General features: G+C 37.2%; 1 protein-coding gene across 10 annotated transcripts in view; it reads right to left on the bottom strand.

Annotated features, from left to right (window-relative positions):
• The window catches only part of LOC110113292, a 44,535-nt gene that overhangs the window by 9,984 nt on the left and 16,768 nt on the right, over nucleotides 1-17,783 (bottom strand). For 7 of the 10 annotated variants that reach the window (XM_020845807.2, XM_028701107.1, XM_020845818.2 and 4 more), the window contains one exon: nucleotides 11,300-11,360. The exons of 2 other annotated variants lie outside the window; for them this stretch is intronic. In XM_020845807.2, coding sequence (XP_020701466.1) covers nucleotides 11,300-11,360 — 61 coding nt within the window. The remainder of the gene's footprint in view (nucleotides 1-11,299; nucleotides 11,361-17,783) is intronic. One more of the 10 variants, XM_020845833.2, reaches the window with a different exon arrangement.

The following is a 17,783-nucleotide window of genomic DNA, read 5'->3' as shown; positions in this document are numbered from 1 at the left end:
CTCGCCTCAAGTGACCACCCCACATGTATCCTTCTTCTCAAACGATGGAATTGCAATTTTCGGTGTTTTATGATTGTCAAGAGTTGTAAGTAATTGTTTATGTTTGTGTTTGTAAGTGTCAAAATTTGTAAGTCTTTTATCTTATAAAAAGTTATATTTTGTCGTATTTGTGTCTGTTTGGGTATATTTGTGTAATTTTTGTATCATAAGAAGTGTTTGTTTTTTGCTTGCAAAAATTTGGCTTTCTCCTAATTTTTGCTTGCATCAATTTGATATCAAAGCCTAATTGTGTGTCTTCATAGGTTGTTTTGTCTTTTTTTAAGTGTTTAAAAAATGGAAAATGACAAAAAAATTGAGTCTGTTGTGGAAGAATGCAACCCAAAAGATCTTAAAGTCCCTCTTCCGATGGACAGATGGGTTCCGACAGATGGAGATTCAACAGACCCATTTCAAAATGAACTTTATAAGATACAAAGATGGATGTGCTTATGTGATGAGAAATTCAAAAGAAGAACTGAGGTACTTCTCGCCGAATTTAATCAAGAGATGGAATTGATTGAACAAGAGTACAAGGCCAAGATTCAAGAGCTTAATGCGCTTCCTTCGTCTCCTCGGATCAAATCTAAAGCAACCTCATCGGGAGATGAGCATTTTCAACCGGAGGAGAATTGATGCAGGCAAGCTTTGGGCTGCTTGCTACCTCTTGGTTTTGTCCTTGGGTTGCTTGTTGTTTCTCTGTTTGGGGCCTTGGCTGCTCTCGGGTGGGCTTTGGCTGCTTGGTTTTGAGCTAAAAAAGTTGGGTTCTACTTAGTTTTTAGCTCATAAATGTTTGAGCTGATGTTTTAGTTCATTAATTAGAAGAGTAATTGCACTTCCTAGCTCATAAAATCATAAAGGTATGTAGCTTGTCTCTTCCTATTCTTATGTCTCCTTGGTTTCTTCCTTGTGAATAAAGGTTGTGCTGGTTATCTTTTCATTTCTTCCCCATGGCTACTTTCCCGTGAATTCCCTGCCCCGTTTCCTGGCTTGGCTCCTCGGGTCCTCTCTGGCTGCTTTCCCGTGGCCAGCTGGCTGGGTTTCCCGTGGCTTTTATTCCTGTGTTCTGTGCAGATTTTGGGGGCTGTTTTGTCCTATTTTCTATGCAGATTTTGGGGGTTGTTTGTGGTGTCTTTTGGCCTTCCTCTTCCCCTTAATTATTTGGTTTCAAGTGGTTGTTTGTCTCCCCTTTCTCTCCTATAAATATGTGGTGTTTTTTGTCAAAAAAAGTTTGTTGTGTGCTGATTTTTGGAAAGAAACCTGAGGGTTTTCTTGGATAGCTCACGAGCTATGCCACTTCTTCCTCTCCTTCTTGGGAAAGCTTGCGAGCTTGTCCTCCTATCCTTCGTCTCGGACTTTTAACCTCCTCGTCGCAAGTGACCACCCCACATATATCCTTCTTCTCAAACGATAGAATTGCAATTTCAGGTGTTTTATGGTTGTCAAGAGTTGTAAGGTAATTATTTATGTTTGTGTTTGTAAGTGTCAAAGTTTGTATGACTCTTTTATCTTAAAAAAAGTTATTTTTTAACGTATTTGTGTCTTTTTGGGTATATTTGTATAATTTTTGTATCCTAAGAAGCATTTGTTTTTTGCTTGCAAAAATTAGGCTTTCTCCTAATTTTTGCTTGCATCACCTGTCATCATTGCTTTCCTTTCCTACATAATCTCTTTTGGGAAAGTTTTTAATTTCAATTATTCATGCAAATTTAAATTTTGAAATATTTCCTAAAATAGAATCCTATTTTAGAAAAGTTTCTAAATCAAATCCAAATTAGATTTAAATTGAATTGGAATTAAATCCTCTTCCTTAATTTGATATTCCTATTTAAGTACTAAATCCCCCCCAATCCCCATCCCTATGCCGCCGGCCTCCCATCCTTACCCTTTCCCTGTCTCTCACCCGCCCCCTCTAATGTGAAACAAACATGTGAAGATGAGTTGCTTAAGGAAATTGCACGCTTAATATTTAGAGCACAATAATTATATCTTTATAGTGATTTTGAATGACAATATAAAACATAAAGAGCGGTGACATAAACTTAGGTTAAATCACATGTGTAGGAGTTAAGACCGTAAAACAATCAATTAGTCTAACATTGCATACATAGAAAGTTTCAACAAGAAATTCATAAAATAACAATGAGATTAATACTATGAAGGATCCCTCACACAATTCTATAATTTACTAAGCTTTAACGGAGGACTAACACGATCTCAATGAATCAATTAAATTCCACAATTGAAAGAAACGAGGAAAATAAAGAGTGAGGGAAAGAGTTCACCGAAGGTAGCCGACGACGGATGGATTGGTTGACGTCCCACGATCATCCACGATCCGATTGGGAGGTGTTCCTCAATTGACGGTGCCAACGTGAAGATGATGCGTTCAATGTAGCTTTCCACGAGGTCGTCGACGTCCAAATTGAAATCGAAGAGTGGAGATCGGAGAATGTCGGTCCGGTCCAGAGAATCCTCTATGAACCCATAATCAACATCTGGGTTGGCCATGCATGATTGTCTAAGAGAGAAAGTAGAGAGTGAGAGGGGGAAGGGATCGGGTAGGTTCGGCCAAGCAAAGGGGAAGAAGGGAAAAGGGTTAAATCTGAAAATAATTTCAGATCTAGTGAGTAATTAAAGAGTAATTTCCTTGAAATTTGAATTTGAAACGAGTGGGAATTATGAGGTAAAGTGGGGATGGGATTGAATTAATTAGATCCTTAATTTATGGGACCTAATAAATTAGAGAGAGGAGGGGGGAAGGGGCTGGCCAAGGAGAGAGGAGAGAGAGGGGGGTTAGGCATTAAGGAGGTGGGCCCAAGCAATTAAGGGGATTTAATACTTAAATATGAAATTAATTTTAGATTTAAGTTAATTGGGGGGTTTTCCTAAATTAAAGGAGGAGAATTTAAGAAGACTTTTAAAATTCAAATATTTTGAATTTAATTCTCATCCTAAATTAGTAGGGCAAAATTAAGAAAGCATTTATGGTGTGGGTTCTAATTCAAAAGTTTAGAGAGAATTATGTGGCTGGCGGCTATTGTGGGGGAGACGGATGTGGCCGACTTTAGCTGGTAGAGCAAGGGGCTAGTGGGTGGAGGCTTCAAGCTGGCGGCCAAGGGCTTGGGCTAGGTAACTTAGATCCACGAATTGAGCACTTTCCTAATATGGATTATGTCAATTTAGAAAAGAATTCAAAATCTGAATTTGAAGTAAGGTTTTGAGTTGGATCTCCCTCCTAATCTTCATGCTCCACTTTTGGAAAGAGGCAAGACAATCAATTTTGGAGGGGAAGGCCAGCGGATAGGGTTTGAGGTTTGGGTGGCGTTTGGCTAAGGAGGAAGGTGTGTGAGTTAAGTGGAAAGGATCTTGTGGAGGTTGAACGGCGGCTTGGGGACTTGAAGTGGACGGCGGGTGTTTAAAGAAAAAGAGGTGGTCGGATGTAGGGGAAAGGAAGAGGCAATAAGAAAATACTACGAGTACTAACCGAGAGTCCTGGAATCCACCGGCGGCTGACGGGTGATGCGTGACGCTCTCCTAGGGTTTTTCCTCTTAAGAACTCACAAAGAGATCAAAAATAAGAAAATTGAAATTTTTTACTCATATTCATCATTATTAACCCATAATACAAGAGTAGTTATAAATAGGCCTCATGAAAAGAAAAGAAATAATGACTAAAATGCCCTTCAGGCTACAACACCACATGACCACCCCTAGGGGCAAAATGGGAAAAACAGAAATATAAAATAAACTGGTACATAAAACACATCAAAAAAATAAACTCCAGATCGTAGCCGCTGATCTCTGATGTCATCATCACCCTCCCTCTCTCCAATTCCCCTTTAAATCCTTTCCAAATTTAAAAGATTAATTAGGGAAACAATTTCCTAACTTCCCTCCATCCTCGCTCCTTTAAAATTTGAACTCTATTTCCTCCACCTCCCTCTCTAACCTAGCCGGCTTTCCCCTACCCATAACACCTCTAAAATCTAAACCTAAACTTTCCCAAGCTCCCTACATTGGCCGACCACCCTTTCACCCCTTCCCCTACTTGGATTCCTCGGAGAAACTTCTTTCTGTCAAGGGGAATCCACAAGGACAATAAAGGACATCTTCCACAACACTTCAATACTTCGTAATCTATGCATGGCCAATCCTGAACTCGACTCCGGCTTCGTCTACAATGAATAAGGCTTCGTCGACATCGTTGGATCACCTTTCTTCGACGTTAATCCGGAGGTAGATAATTCCATCGAGGAATACTTGGAGCGAATCATATTCACCCTTTCGAAAGCCATTGAAGAACAGCTTTCCACCGTTCAGTGGCAAATCACCGCCACACCAAGACAACGGTGAACTCTTTTCCCCTCTTCAATTTCCTTTATAATCTTCTTCGATTGTAGGTTGTGAATCAAGCAGAAAGAATCGTGCAAAGCTATCTGCCAATGCTTAGTAAATGTACAAAATGAGTAATGGATTTCTATGTATCTAATCTCGTTGCTAATCTAGGGATGTTATTCAAAGTCCTCAATCTTTGTAACGTGGCCTAATCTAAGGCACCTCTCTTATTTTCTATTTTCGTTAAGAGGCTAACATTTTAATTTTATTGCTCTTACTTGAAAGCATACAAATTCTTACATCAATCATTTAAAGCATACATAGTCCTACATCAATTTTGTTATTGGACTACCGAGATCTAAATATGGTCGCATATAGGTTATCATCGACAAATTGGCTCAGTCTGCATATTTTTTGCATGTCAAACAAATTTATTCTATGGAGAAATTAAAAAAGTTATATGTGGATAAAATTATAAGATTGCACGGTGTGCCAAAGTAACCAATTTCTAATAGAGATTGCAAGTATACATCCAAACTATAGAGGAAAGTACAATAAGCCTTGGGAAAGAAGTCGACTTTTGGTACAACATTTCAACAAACAAGCCAATGGCTACTCAAAACGAACAATTCAAAAATTAAAAGAATTATTCAGATTGCATGCTCTTGATTTTGGCAAAGGATGTAATTACATGTGTCGTTCATGGAATTTTCCTACAATAATAATTATCAAGCAAGCATTGGAATGCATCATATGAAGTTCTCCATGGAAGGAAATATAAAAAAAAAATGTCATGTTGTGCAACAACACGCAAAAGAAAGGTAATTGATGTTGAATTTGTAGATGAAGCTACCAATAAAATAAGACTAATTCAATACAAATTAAAAGCAATGAAAGACAAATAAAGAACATATTATAATACAAAGCAGGGATCAATAGAGTTTAATATGGGAGAATTTGTGTTTCTAAAGGTTAGTCTTATGAAGAGTATCAAATGCTTTGGTAAGACTGAAAAGTTAAGCCTATGATATGTTAGTCCTTATGAAATTCTTATAAGAGTTGAAAAAAAATGCTTAAAACCTAGCCTTAACAGAACATGCGGGAGTACAGTATGTTTTTCATATCTCTTTACTAGAAATATGAAGCTAATAAGTATACTAAGTCGCATACTGTAATATTCCAAAAATTAAAAAGAAAGGTACAAATTCTACATTCAATATATCCCATTTTTCTTAAATCCCGGAAGTTATAAATAGTATTTTAATAAAAATTGATAAACTGCTTTGATCATTTTAATATATATATATATATATATATAAATTTCAGAGGAGGTTAAGACCCCCTCCTCTCCTTTAATCAGCTTCTTTACGGGATTTGGCCGAAGAAGGCACGAAAGGGAGATAGCTACCTTCACTACAGCGAGCTCCCGGTGTTGCTTCCGATCGGACAAGGAGGGAAGTCGGTCGAGCAGAGGGGAGGTCGGGGTAGGCGTCGGATGAGAGCAGGAGGTAAAGGGGATCGGATCGGGATGGAGAAGTAGCGAATGGGAGTTGTTGTCGAAGCAGAGATCTCGTCTCCTTCTTATAGGCGCAAATGGGAGTGGATCGAGAGCGAAATGCGGGATTTGGGCTGGATTTCCGCAGGGATCGCGGGAAGCGACGCGAGCGGCGCCGAGTGCACAGTAATTCAGCGGGATTCTTGGATCCGATGGCCAAGAGGTATGCATGCTAGATTTTTTTTGTTTCTTCCCTCTTGTTTTGTTTATACAGAGGTTAACACCGTGGTCGTCTCTGATAGACGTGCCGAAATCTCCTTTCGATGACCTCATCATGATGGGAGGCCAAATGGTCCTTAGCACGTGGTTTTCAAGCATACGATAGCCAAATGAATCACGTTTATATACTTGATGCATTCTAAAGCTAAAAAGAGGAATTACATATGATTTGTGTAAGCCAAAAAAGAAATTCATTTATAACTTGTAAAAATGTAACGCTTGATGAAATGTAATTTATATTAGTTATAATACAAGGACAATAAGTAATACATGAGATAACCTATGAGTATAACAAAATTTCTTATTTTAATTACTTCCCGTCTGTTAATACTCTTTTAGGTAAGGGAAAAGACAAGGTTGAATTCGAATAAGGGTCACATTTGGTTATTTTTGGCGTATACTTTTGATGTGCAATTTTGTTGTAAGATAAGAGTTTTGGTTGGTATGTCCAACAAATGACTCTGCAACTCCAATTTCAAAAATAATGTAGGCAAATTAAATTTTGAATGGTGGACTTATATCATTTAGTTTAAGGGTGAATGTTAAAAGAACTTGGGATGTCAACTAATCTTCGTAGAGATCCTAGAGCACATAGATTAAAGATTCCAACCGTCATATCGATCCTCTTATAACCCTTAGATTGCAATAAGTATCTCCTTTTCCTATTCTAATCGCTGCCCCCTTTTGGGGATCTTTTTCCTTTTTTTTAAATAAATTTGATGTATTTACATTTTAAGCAAGAAGTTTATAAATACATTCATACTTTATATAGAATCAAGCAATAACATTTAAAATATACCTTTTCTATTTTTCTACCTTTCTACATATAGAAATCTATAGTGATGCTTAATTAAAGAATTGATTGAGATTTGATGTTGAATATACCTGAATTTGTATATAATTCATCTATTAACAAGTCTATATAAAATGAATAGATATGAATTATGAAAATTGTAAGATTTCAACCAATAGAGTCTCCCAATCTTCTAAAACTTCCTATTAAGTCTAGGCCTAGAAAGTTTGCATAACTATTTGTGAATCATATCTATGAGGTGTATGGAGATTTGCAAAAATTAATTATTAATTATAATAATTATGAATCAACAACAGATGTGAATAAAAATTATGTGGAATTTAAACAAGGTGATAAAATAACAGAATAACTAATTGGTGAAATATTTTTTGTATGACCTTAAGAAATTAATTGCTAGAAAAACTAAGTCATATAAAACCATAAAGTGCATAGAAACAAATGCTTATAAATTGGAATTTTTGAAGAGTTCTAGTATTAGCCTAAGCATCAATGTATCTAATATGTCAATTGGAATTTTTGAGAAGTTCCGGTATTAGCCTAATTATCAATGAGTCTAATTTGTTAATTGGAATTTTCAAGAAGTTCTGGTTTAGCCTAATCATCAATGTATCTAATTTGTCATAATTCATGAAATTGCACACACTGTTTTGCTTCTTCTTTTTCTCCATCTTCTCGTAAAATCATGTTTGACACTTTATTTGGAAATTATACACATCTTGTTATAGAAGCAATCTTAAATGACGAGATTGTGTTAACTGCTAATCTGATATCTAAGGCATCAAATGCCATTGGGTGACAGACTTTTTTGTGATGATTCATGAATTACTTTATTATTAATGGATCATTATGCTGATTTTTTTAAAATTAATATCAAATGCCCAATTCGTCAGCTCTGACTTCACAACAATCATAATTTTATGAAAATTTGAAAGTCTATATACTCATCAGAAATACAAATTGTGTATTTAGAGACTAGCAATTAGATGATTTGAGCAATGTTTCTACTTTGTTGTTTTAGTAGTTCTTATTTCATAGTTTTGATTTGATATTTCAATGTAAACTAGCCTATGGTGATGATCCCAATAGAAAATAGCTCAAATGCTCATGTTAATTTGGTTGGGTTCATTGTTGTTCTTTTGCCGGTTTTTTTAGATTATTGTTGTTCTCTCTTGAATGTTTCTTCCAATATTGCTCTTCCTTACGATTGTTTCTCCCATGTTGTTGTCCTGCACTTGATTACTATTGCTTAGAAGATGTTGCACCATCCTTAGCTGATGTTGCACTATTCCTCCAATTGTCAGCTCATGCCTACCTGAAGTTGGCTTGCTTTTGGGAGCTGAGACTTCGCTACTAATTAAGGATCGTTAATTTGAGATTATTTAGTTGAAGGCTGAATCCTTCACATCGCTGATTATGGCTCATATGTTAACTTTTGATTCAAGCAATTTAATATGATTCTTAGATTTGCTAAATTGTATTTTTTGTCACTTGAGTTGACTTCAGGATTTTGTGAGGGACCAACTTTGGGGTATTTTGTAATTATAAAAGGGACAATTAAGAAATAAAAATAAATAATATTGCTTGATAAATTCCTTTTCTTCCTCATATCTGTAAGCTGCCTGGATGCAAATTAATCGACTACAGTTAAGTGTTGTGATGAGGACATCCGTCGGAGATTTCGATGTACTTACCATCGGTGGAATCGTAGATCGAAGGCTACGATTCATAGTCTCTATTTATGATGTTTTAGTGCATTTCTTTTATTTAATTTTTTTAGTTTTTCGCCTGTACCCCAATGAGGGATGTGTGTCATGTTGTAGCCTGAGGGTATTTGTGTCTTTTACATTTTGTGCTTTGGAAGCCTATATATGAAGGCCTAGGCATTGTATTATTTTCTAATAATGATGATGAATGAGAATTCCACTTTCTTGCTGGATCTCTTTGTGAGTTTTTGAGAGGAGAAACCCTAGGCGAGGGTGAAAGCAATATCCGTCAACCTTTGGAGGATTTCAAGGTTTGCGGTTCTACGATCTCTTTTATTTTCCTCTACTTCAAAACCCCTCTCCTAACCCATCCACCCACCAGCCTCACCATTCTCACCCCACTTTCTTTTCACTAAACCTAGATTCCCTCTCCCACGCCACCGGGCTCCCTTGGCCGGCCCACCACCCTTTCAGCCACCGGCCTCCCCACCCCATCTTCCCCTCTCCACAAGTCCAAACCGCCGGCACCTCCAATTGATTCCCAAATTTGAAATTAAAATTTCAAATGCCCATTAATCACTTTCATAAAATGAGTTTTAGATAATTAGGAAAATTTCTAATTGATATTCAATTAAGCAATTGAATTCAAATTATTTCCTAAGTCTAGAATTTAAATTAGGAAATCTCCCTAATTTAAACAAATCTGAAATTAAATCCAGATTTGTGTCAAATCTTTATTTCCATCCTTGGGGCCAGCATGTTTAATGAAATTAAACTCTCCTAGTCCTATATGGTTGGCCACCTCTCCTGGATCCCCTCTCTCTCTATTAATTAATTCAAAGCCTCCATTAAAGCCCCCTAATCCCTTCCTAAATCTCTCCAAATAATCTCCTTTCTCCATGCATGCCGCCGGCCCCTCTTTGGCCTCCAAAATTTTGAATTCTAGTTCTTCCCTCCACCCCATTATTTCCTTTAATTAATTACCCTCTTTGGATAATTAATTCCAAAAGAAAAATTAAAACCTCAAATCCCATCCACTAACCCTAGTCGTCCCCTCCTCTCCCTGACCACCAAACGCTAGTACCCCCCCCCCTCCAAGGCACACAACAAAAAGTCCTCCCATGTCCATGTATGGCGGATCCTGAGGTCGATCACAGATTTACTTAAAATTCTCCAGGGCAAATCGACATCATTCACTCACCTTTCTTCGACCCTGGATTCAGATCCGAAACACCGTTGAGGAATACGTTGAGCGTATTCTCTTCCATTTGGAGGACATCATCGACGAACAACGACCTACAGAACAATGGAAGATCACCGGACGACCACCCGTCTCTCCAACTCCGGCCAACTTCTCGTTGATCAAATCTGCCAGCATTCCCTGTCTTTCAATGGCATCACTCGGGTTGCTGACATTCCTCCTCCGCTAACCCTACTTCCAACGAGCGATCGAGAGGGAAACTCCAAGGTGAAAGCTCTATTTGTTTAGTGACGGATTATCATTAATCACATGTGTTTACTATTTTATTGTTATTATTTTGGGATCGTCCTGTTAATCTAACGTGTAACCGCATACTTGAAGCAAATCAATAACCACGAAAACTAAAAGTCTTAAGTTAACTTAGTGAGACATTAATCTTATAAATTCATTGCTAAAACAAATTTCTTAATAAAATCCTACAATTCCGTTGATTGTATCACATCATGTTGACTGACAGCTTCTAAAGGAATTCATCTCCTAACACCTATGTGAGACTAAATTTTTTATTTGGTAAATTCTTCTCTTATCACATTTTCTACTGCATATTTTCTTATTAATTTTGTGGGTGTGATCATTCTTTAGCCAAAACTGTTACAATCTATATTTTTTGTGGTTCGAGTCTTAATCAAAGTATGATTTTTGTGATTAGTATTTTCTTGAGAAAATTCTAATTTGGTCATTATTAAATTACTATTTTGAATGAATTCATGTAAGAAAAACAAAAAATTGTATAAATTGGTTATATGCAAAGTGCGAATTTCAATTTCTCTTGCTTGATTTTCTTTTGTAGCATCATTTAGTTATATTGAGAAACCCTAGACCCTGAGTTATAATGAATGAGTAGAATTTCTAGAATTTTTTTTCATTTTACTTCTTTAAAAAGGTTACAAAATACCACAACAACCATACTTAATAATTTGAGATTAACCACAAAGCCACCGACACAAACCCCAAAATCAAACCACAGCTACACCAACCTAATTAGTAACATTCAACACGCAAAATGGCTTATAACATCATGGATCTAATTCGCAAAGGTTATAATTAGCTTAGAAAAACCAAGCAGTACTAAATTTAAGAAATGAAATAAAAATTGAAATAGTAATTTTACGATGCTAAATGATATTAAATGATAGAAAACAAGACGAAATATTTTCATCTCGAACTTGAGAGATGCATGCAAAATGTCAAAAATATAATGTGCCCACGTGAAACTTTCCCCATAATGAAGGAACCTACTTGAAATTTTCCCTAGATGCATGTGAAAATCCACATACACAAGAGCTCATCATTCACTTATATATGCTCATACAATAACATATATAATAGTGCATGTTTGTGAGCATGCACAAAACACAAAAAGAGAATATTACCTCAAAGCTACAACAATCAGCATGATCCATCTCCTTGGGCTCACCAAAATAGTCATCACTACTATGCACATAGGACATGAAAGAAAACAATGTGAAAATTTAGAATGCACAAAAAAATATGTATAAGAGAAATATAATTTTGGGGTGCAAATGCGATATGTTTGGTTGTTAAGATGCCTTACATAGTAGCTGAAGTGGTGGCATCCTAAAGTAATAATCCATGGACAGCTTAAAACGTTAAAATGACAATTATAGAAGGAAAAGTTTCTGTGCTTTCTGCTGAAAAGTAACTGGAAACCGTAACTTAAATTCACAGCTTGATTATCTTCAATATCTCACGAATTACGGAATAGGGCGTATGAAACTGAATATTTCATCTTCTTAAATAAAAGAGAACATCATGATTAAACAAAAAATGTGATTGTTAAATTATATTAAACCCAACATCTATAAACATGTTCTTAAAGGTCAGGCATAAACTGCAACGAAGAGAATAAATTTTAGATGCTCCAACTATCGCAGCTTTTATATACCGCCCAATTTAGGTAAAATTGAACAAGAAAAAAGTAACATGTATGACCAGAAAGATTTAACGCTTGGCTTCATCTTACAGCTAAAATGGAAAATTTTCCTATATTATCATAATATCCTGCATGTTGCCATATTAATCATCTAGATATGGTACCGCCAATGTGATATCAGTAAAAACCATAGTTTAAAATTACGCAATTAGAGGCGCGCCTCTAATTCAGACCAAAAACGCCTCATTGCCTAAGCAATTTTGGTGTTTGTTGAGGCTTACGCCTCAAGGATGGTGAGGCGCACCTCAATTGCGCAATTAATGTTGAGGCGCGCGCCTCATAGAAAGGGTCCCACTTACTTAACATAAAAATGAATTTTATTTTCTCCCTTCTACTGGTCCAAGCCAAACCGCAACTCCCGAACCCGCAGTCCTTCATTCCCGATCCCGCAAGCTCCCGAAGCTGGCTATCCCGCACGTCTCCGCCGCCTCTCCCGCCGGCGCCGCCGCTCGCCGGTGAGTTCCTTATTTCCAGCCACCCCTCTACATCACTTCTTGAAGAGTTATAATTTATTTAAAGTTTAGTGTATGATTTTTCAACTTATAGGAAAGCTAAGGTTTTAAATTTTTTTGAGTTTTTTTGTTCTATTTTGCTTTTTTCCTTTAGGAAATATGGTTAAGAGCAAGGAAAAGTGTAATACGGCATTGCGGAGGGACCCTTCTTGGAAATATAGTGTACAAGTTGACATAGGCGGCGGTGAGAAGATTTATGTGTATTTGAAATGCAATTTTTGCGAAAACGTGGCGAAGGGCGGAGTTACCCACATGAAGGAACACTTATCATGCTCTCATAAAACATAGCACCATGTGTCAATGTGCCGAATAAGGTGAAGGATGAAATTATTGCTTACATGAAGAAAAGTAACACCCAAAACACTTACAACATAAGCAATTTGATGAACCGAACATGGTGCTTCCTTCGGGAGCGAGAGGGAAAGGGCTCTTCCTCCACTATACATAATAGAGGTGTGCGGGGTCCGATGGACCAGTATATGACTATTCCAGGAGAGGATAGAGGACAAGCACAGATGATGCCTGCGGCTGGTACCAGAGAGGGTCGAAGGCAGATTTGCATGGATATTGACAGATTTTTTTTTAGAATACCATACCATTTAATGTTGTGACATCGTCGGCCTATTTCAATATGCTGCGGTCTGTAGGATTGCATGGGAGATGGTTGAAGGCACCTTCCATGTATGAGTTGCGAACATGGATATTGAAAGAGGAGCTGCATAACATAGAGCATAGCATTGATGAGATTAAACATACATGGATTGAGACTGGTGTTACCATTATGTCAGATGGATGGTCTGACATGAAGAGTAGGAGTTTAATTAATATCCTTGTCAACAATCCCTACGGCACGGTATTTTTACGATCAGTTGAAGCTTTAAATGAGGCTAAAAATGTTGCATTCATTTTCAATTTACTAGATGGGGTTGTTGATGAGATTGGGGGGTTGTTGATGAGATTGGGGGGTTGTTGATGAGATTGGGGAGTAATTGATTGTTCAGGTGGTGACTGACAATGCCAGTGCATACAAACCAGCTGGTCAGATGTTCATGGAGAAGAGGAAACACCTATATTGGACCCCCTGCGCAGCACATTGTATCGATCTCATATTGGAGGAACTTGGTGATTTACCTCAACACAATAACGCTCTTTCTAGGGCGAAGAAGATCACAAACTTCATCTACAACCACTCATGGGTCTTAGCCTTGATGAGAAAGTTTTCAAAGAAGAAAATCATTCGCCCTGCAACCACTAGGTTCGTTATTACATTTTTGCACTGCAAATCATTTTCAATTCCTAATGCAAGTTTATTCTATAGGTTTGCCGCATCTTATTTGACACTGCATAGCCTGTTGGATGTGAGACAACCTCTTGAAGCAATGTTTACATCAACATAATGGCTTAACTCTGCGTGGGTGAAGAAAACCTGATGTGAAGAAAACAAGAAAACTAATTCTAAATGATAAATTTTGGGCTACTGTGACATATGCCATATTGAGCACGAGACCCATGGTGCAAGTTTTACGTTTAGTGGATGCCGAGAAGAAACAAGCCATGGGTTTTATTTATAATGCTATGGATGAGGCGAAGGAGTTGATTGCACATAACTTGGGAGGAGAGGAGGCAAGTTATAAAGATATTTGGGATATCATTGATGCTTCGTGGGAGGTACAGTTACACCGTCATCTACATGCAGCGGTGTATTATCTAAATCCTCAATTTTAATATTTAGAGAGGAAATCTTTAAACCCGGAGGTGAAGCTTGGCTTGTATCATTGCATGGAACGACTAATACCGGACCAGACAGTTAGGGAGCTTGCAGATTTACAACCTATTCTATTTCGGAATAAGGAGAGATTTTTTGGTCTGCAAGCAACAAAATCAACTATTGCCAAACGATCTCCATGTATACTTATTTTTGTAAATGCAAAACACTTTAATATGTTCTGATTTGTGTTATCATTAGGTATAGTGCGTATAGTAAGAAAAAAAAATCCATGCAACCAATGTAGTAAAAGGGGGGAGCTTTGAGCATATAAGGAAAAAGTAATTAAACTCGTTAAATTAACAAAAAAAAGGAAGGAAAGATTAAGCGAAGGGACCTAAATCAATGCAGAGTGATGCAGACATCCAACCGTCCATGTCTACCCGAGGAGGAGCTGAAGATCGACGGCCGTCATCGTCCCACGTTATCTTAAATTTTATTTGTAATTTTTATTTTTATTATGAATTTTCCATTTTTACTTTCACTTAAGAGGGTCGTCCTATGTAAGCCCTAGGGGTATATATGTCTTATTTTAGTTTTCTTAGACCTGTATATAGAGGCACTTGCTTGTATAATATAATGATGGATTATTAATAAAAAAAAGAATTGGAGCCTTTGTCTTGATCTCTGTGTGAGTTCTGAAGAGGAAAAGACCTATTGATGCGGACATCCAACCGTCCATGGCTATCCGAGGAGCTGAAGATCAACGTCTGTCATCGTCCCACGTTGTCTTATATTTTATTTGTAATTTTTAAATTTTTTATTATGAATTTTCCGTTTTTACCCTCACTTAAGAGGGTCGTCCTATGTAAGCCTTAGGGGCATATGTGTCTTGTTTTAGTTTCTTAGGCCTATATATAGAGGCCCTTTCTTATGTAATGGGATGATGAATGGTTAATGAAAATTTGCTTTTTGCGTTCTCTTTGTGAGTTCCATCTTTTAGATCTCTTAGTAAGTTCTTTTTCTTTTGAGATCTCTTAGTGAGTTCTCTACTTTGTGTTCTCTTTGTGAGTGCATCTCTCTCTCAAATCTCTTAGTGAGTTTTGAGAAGAGCTAGATCTCTTTGTGAGTTCTAGACCTTCTTCTCCAATATCTTTGTGATCAATTGGTGTGGGAAATCAAGGTGAATCCGTGGCATAGTAATCCCTAGTAGAATTGCCCTTTTCCTCCCTCCTTGGATCCTTGCCGCCGCCCCTTTCCCCTAGCCAACCGCCGGCCAGCCTCCCGCCGACCAACCCAGCACCCCATCCCGCCGGCCAGAAAACCGCCCAGCGGCCCACCGTCCACCGTGGAGTCCTTGCCGCCGGCCACCCGTGAAGCCTTGCCGCCGGTTTCCCTCTAGCCCACCTATTCGAATTTTGAATTCTCCTCCCCTAATGAATTTCCTAATTAAGTCAAATTAAATTAGGATATTAATTACGGGGAGTTACAATCTTTTTTAAATTCAAATTCCCTCCCAATTTTCTTTAAAGAAGGGAGTTACATGATATAATTAAAATCTAAAATCTAAATTTCAGATTTTGATTAATTAATTGTGGTCCCCACCTACTTAAAATTTCCCATCTCTCTCTTATCTCATTAATAGGCCCCCTCATTAAGCCTCCATAATTACCTCCCACAATTCCCTCTCATCCAAATTAATTCTCCCCATTAAATTTGAGTTTAAATTCAAATTCATCCCGTCAATTCCACTTAATCTGAAATTTAATTTCAGATTTTCATTCTCTCTCCCCAAATTGATTGGGATTTAATTAATCTTGCAACCTAGGCAAGTACATGGCATTTATGTTTCACATCACCTATGGGAGGACAATCTTATTTCCACCAGCCGCAGGATGGATCCAGGCTCATGGATTGAAGTCCCTCGAGGAGGGCAACGTAGTACCCACCAGCCGCAGGAAGAGTCCGAGCTCGTGATTTGTATCGTTTTTATTTTATTTTTTCTTTGGTCTCTGTCCTCTCATCTCTAGTCTCCTCCATTCACCATCCGTTTTTGTTTTATGTCATTTGATTTTCGTTAACTTTTCTTTTGGATCAAACATCAACCCCTCCACCTCCATAGTCAGCCAACCACCTCACCCCTAACCTCTTCCATCCTCCACAAATTTTGAATTCAAAATAGCCTCTTTATTACCTTCCTAAATTAATCTATTGTTAACTTGGAAAGTTCCTAATTTGAATTCAAATATATTTGAATTTCAAATCCTTTCCTAAATCATTTAGCTTAATTTTGAAAAACCTTCTTTCAATCAAGGCTTGGGTAAATCAGAAATTAATTAGGAATCAATTCAAATTCCACATTCATTGAACCTGGACACCCTATCCCATTTCCCTCTCTCTTTGGCCGACCCCTTCCCACTGATTGAGATAGAATTAAACTATTATTTTACTTCCTTGCTCTAATCATGGAACTCTACTGAATGATGGACTTTGCCATGGATCATCATGGAGAATGATATCTTAAGGTTGGGTTAGGAAGAGCGAGCAGATCTTAGACTTTGCTTTCCTGGATGGTGATAAGGAGAGGAGGTGGCAGCTGTGCAATGTGAATGGAAAAGTGGTGGTTGATTTCTTGGAGGAAGGAAGGGTTCAATTGGCTATGTAGGATAGAGGTGAAGCTTGACTGGGTAATAGAAAGGGGGGGAGTAAGAGTAAGGGAAGGAAATGGTATTAAGCAGGAAGAGAAAAACAGGGCAGATGAGGAAACGGAAAGATAAAGGGGAGCTTACTATGAGGGGAGAGTGAGAGAGGAAAAGAGAAAGAGAGGTTAGAAGGGAAGTCCATGAAGGCAACATCATCATTATTCATTAACCATAATAAATCCTAAGGCGCAATTTATGTAGAAGGGTCCTGATAGATGAGGACTAAAATATTTAAGAAAATTACAGAAAGGGCATCAAATTATTAGTGAATGATATAAAGAAGTGCAACTAAAGCAAATCATCGATGATCAAATGGGTGAAGTGTTGATGGTCCCTGAGGTTCTGAATCACTATGTGCCCCAATCATTTCTAAGCAATTTGCTCAAATCATAATCATCATCGTTAGCCTTATACAAAATATTTGGGAGCTTAATGAATCCTCCATAAATTCCAATGTGACGTGACAACTTAGAACAACTGCAACCATATTAACCAAGTTTTATTTAAGCCCGAACTTCTAACTTATCTACTGTTTAATAGCTTTCTGACCAACAATTCTTTGTAACACATTAGTGATAACAATTTGAGAGAATATTTCAAATAGTCATAACAATTTGAGAGAATATTTCAAATAGTCATAACAATGTGAGATAATATTTCAAATGATCGCTGCAATATTTAAATTTTAATTAACCCACAAAATATTATATTTGGTAGTTTTCCTAACTCTATAAACTTAAATGTTAAAATATCATTTAAAACATTTTTAGTACAAACTAGATAACTTACTGAAAACCAATATAATTTTAGATGTTTGGGCAATTAGTATTCATAGTCTGCACCACACAAGGAAATTCAAGATTTTTAAATAAGTGCACTAAAACAATAGTATGTTTTTACCGCCAATTGACTAACACCTAGTCTGATATCAGCTTTGTGTTAAAGCGGCATAAACCTTTATTATTACAATAAAATCAGCCATAT

This window comes from Dendrobium catenatum, unplaced genomic scaffold, assembly GCF_001605985.2.
Source record: "Dendrobium catenatum unplaced genomic scaffold, ASM160598v2 fragScaff_scaffold_1638, whole genome shotgun sequence".
In the NCBI taxonomy this organism is placed as follows: domain Eukaryota; kingdom Viridiplantae; phylum Streptophyta; class Magnoliopsida; order Asparagales; family Orchidaceae; genus Dendrobium; species Dendrobium catenatum.
This window is presented reverse-complemented; position numbering and strand designations above follow the sequence as displayed.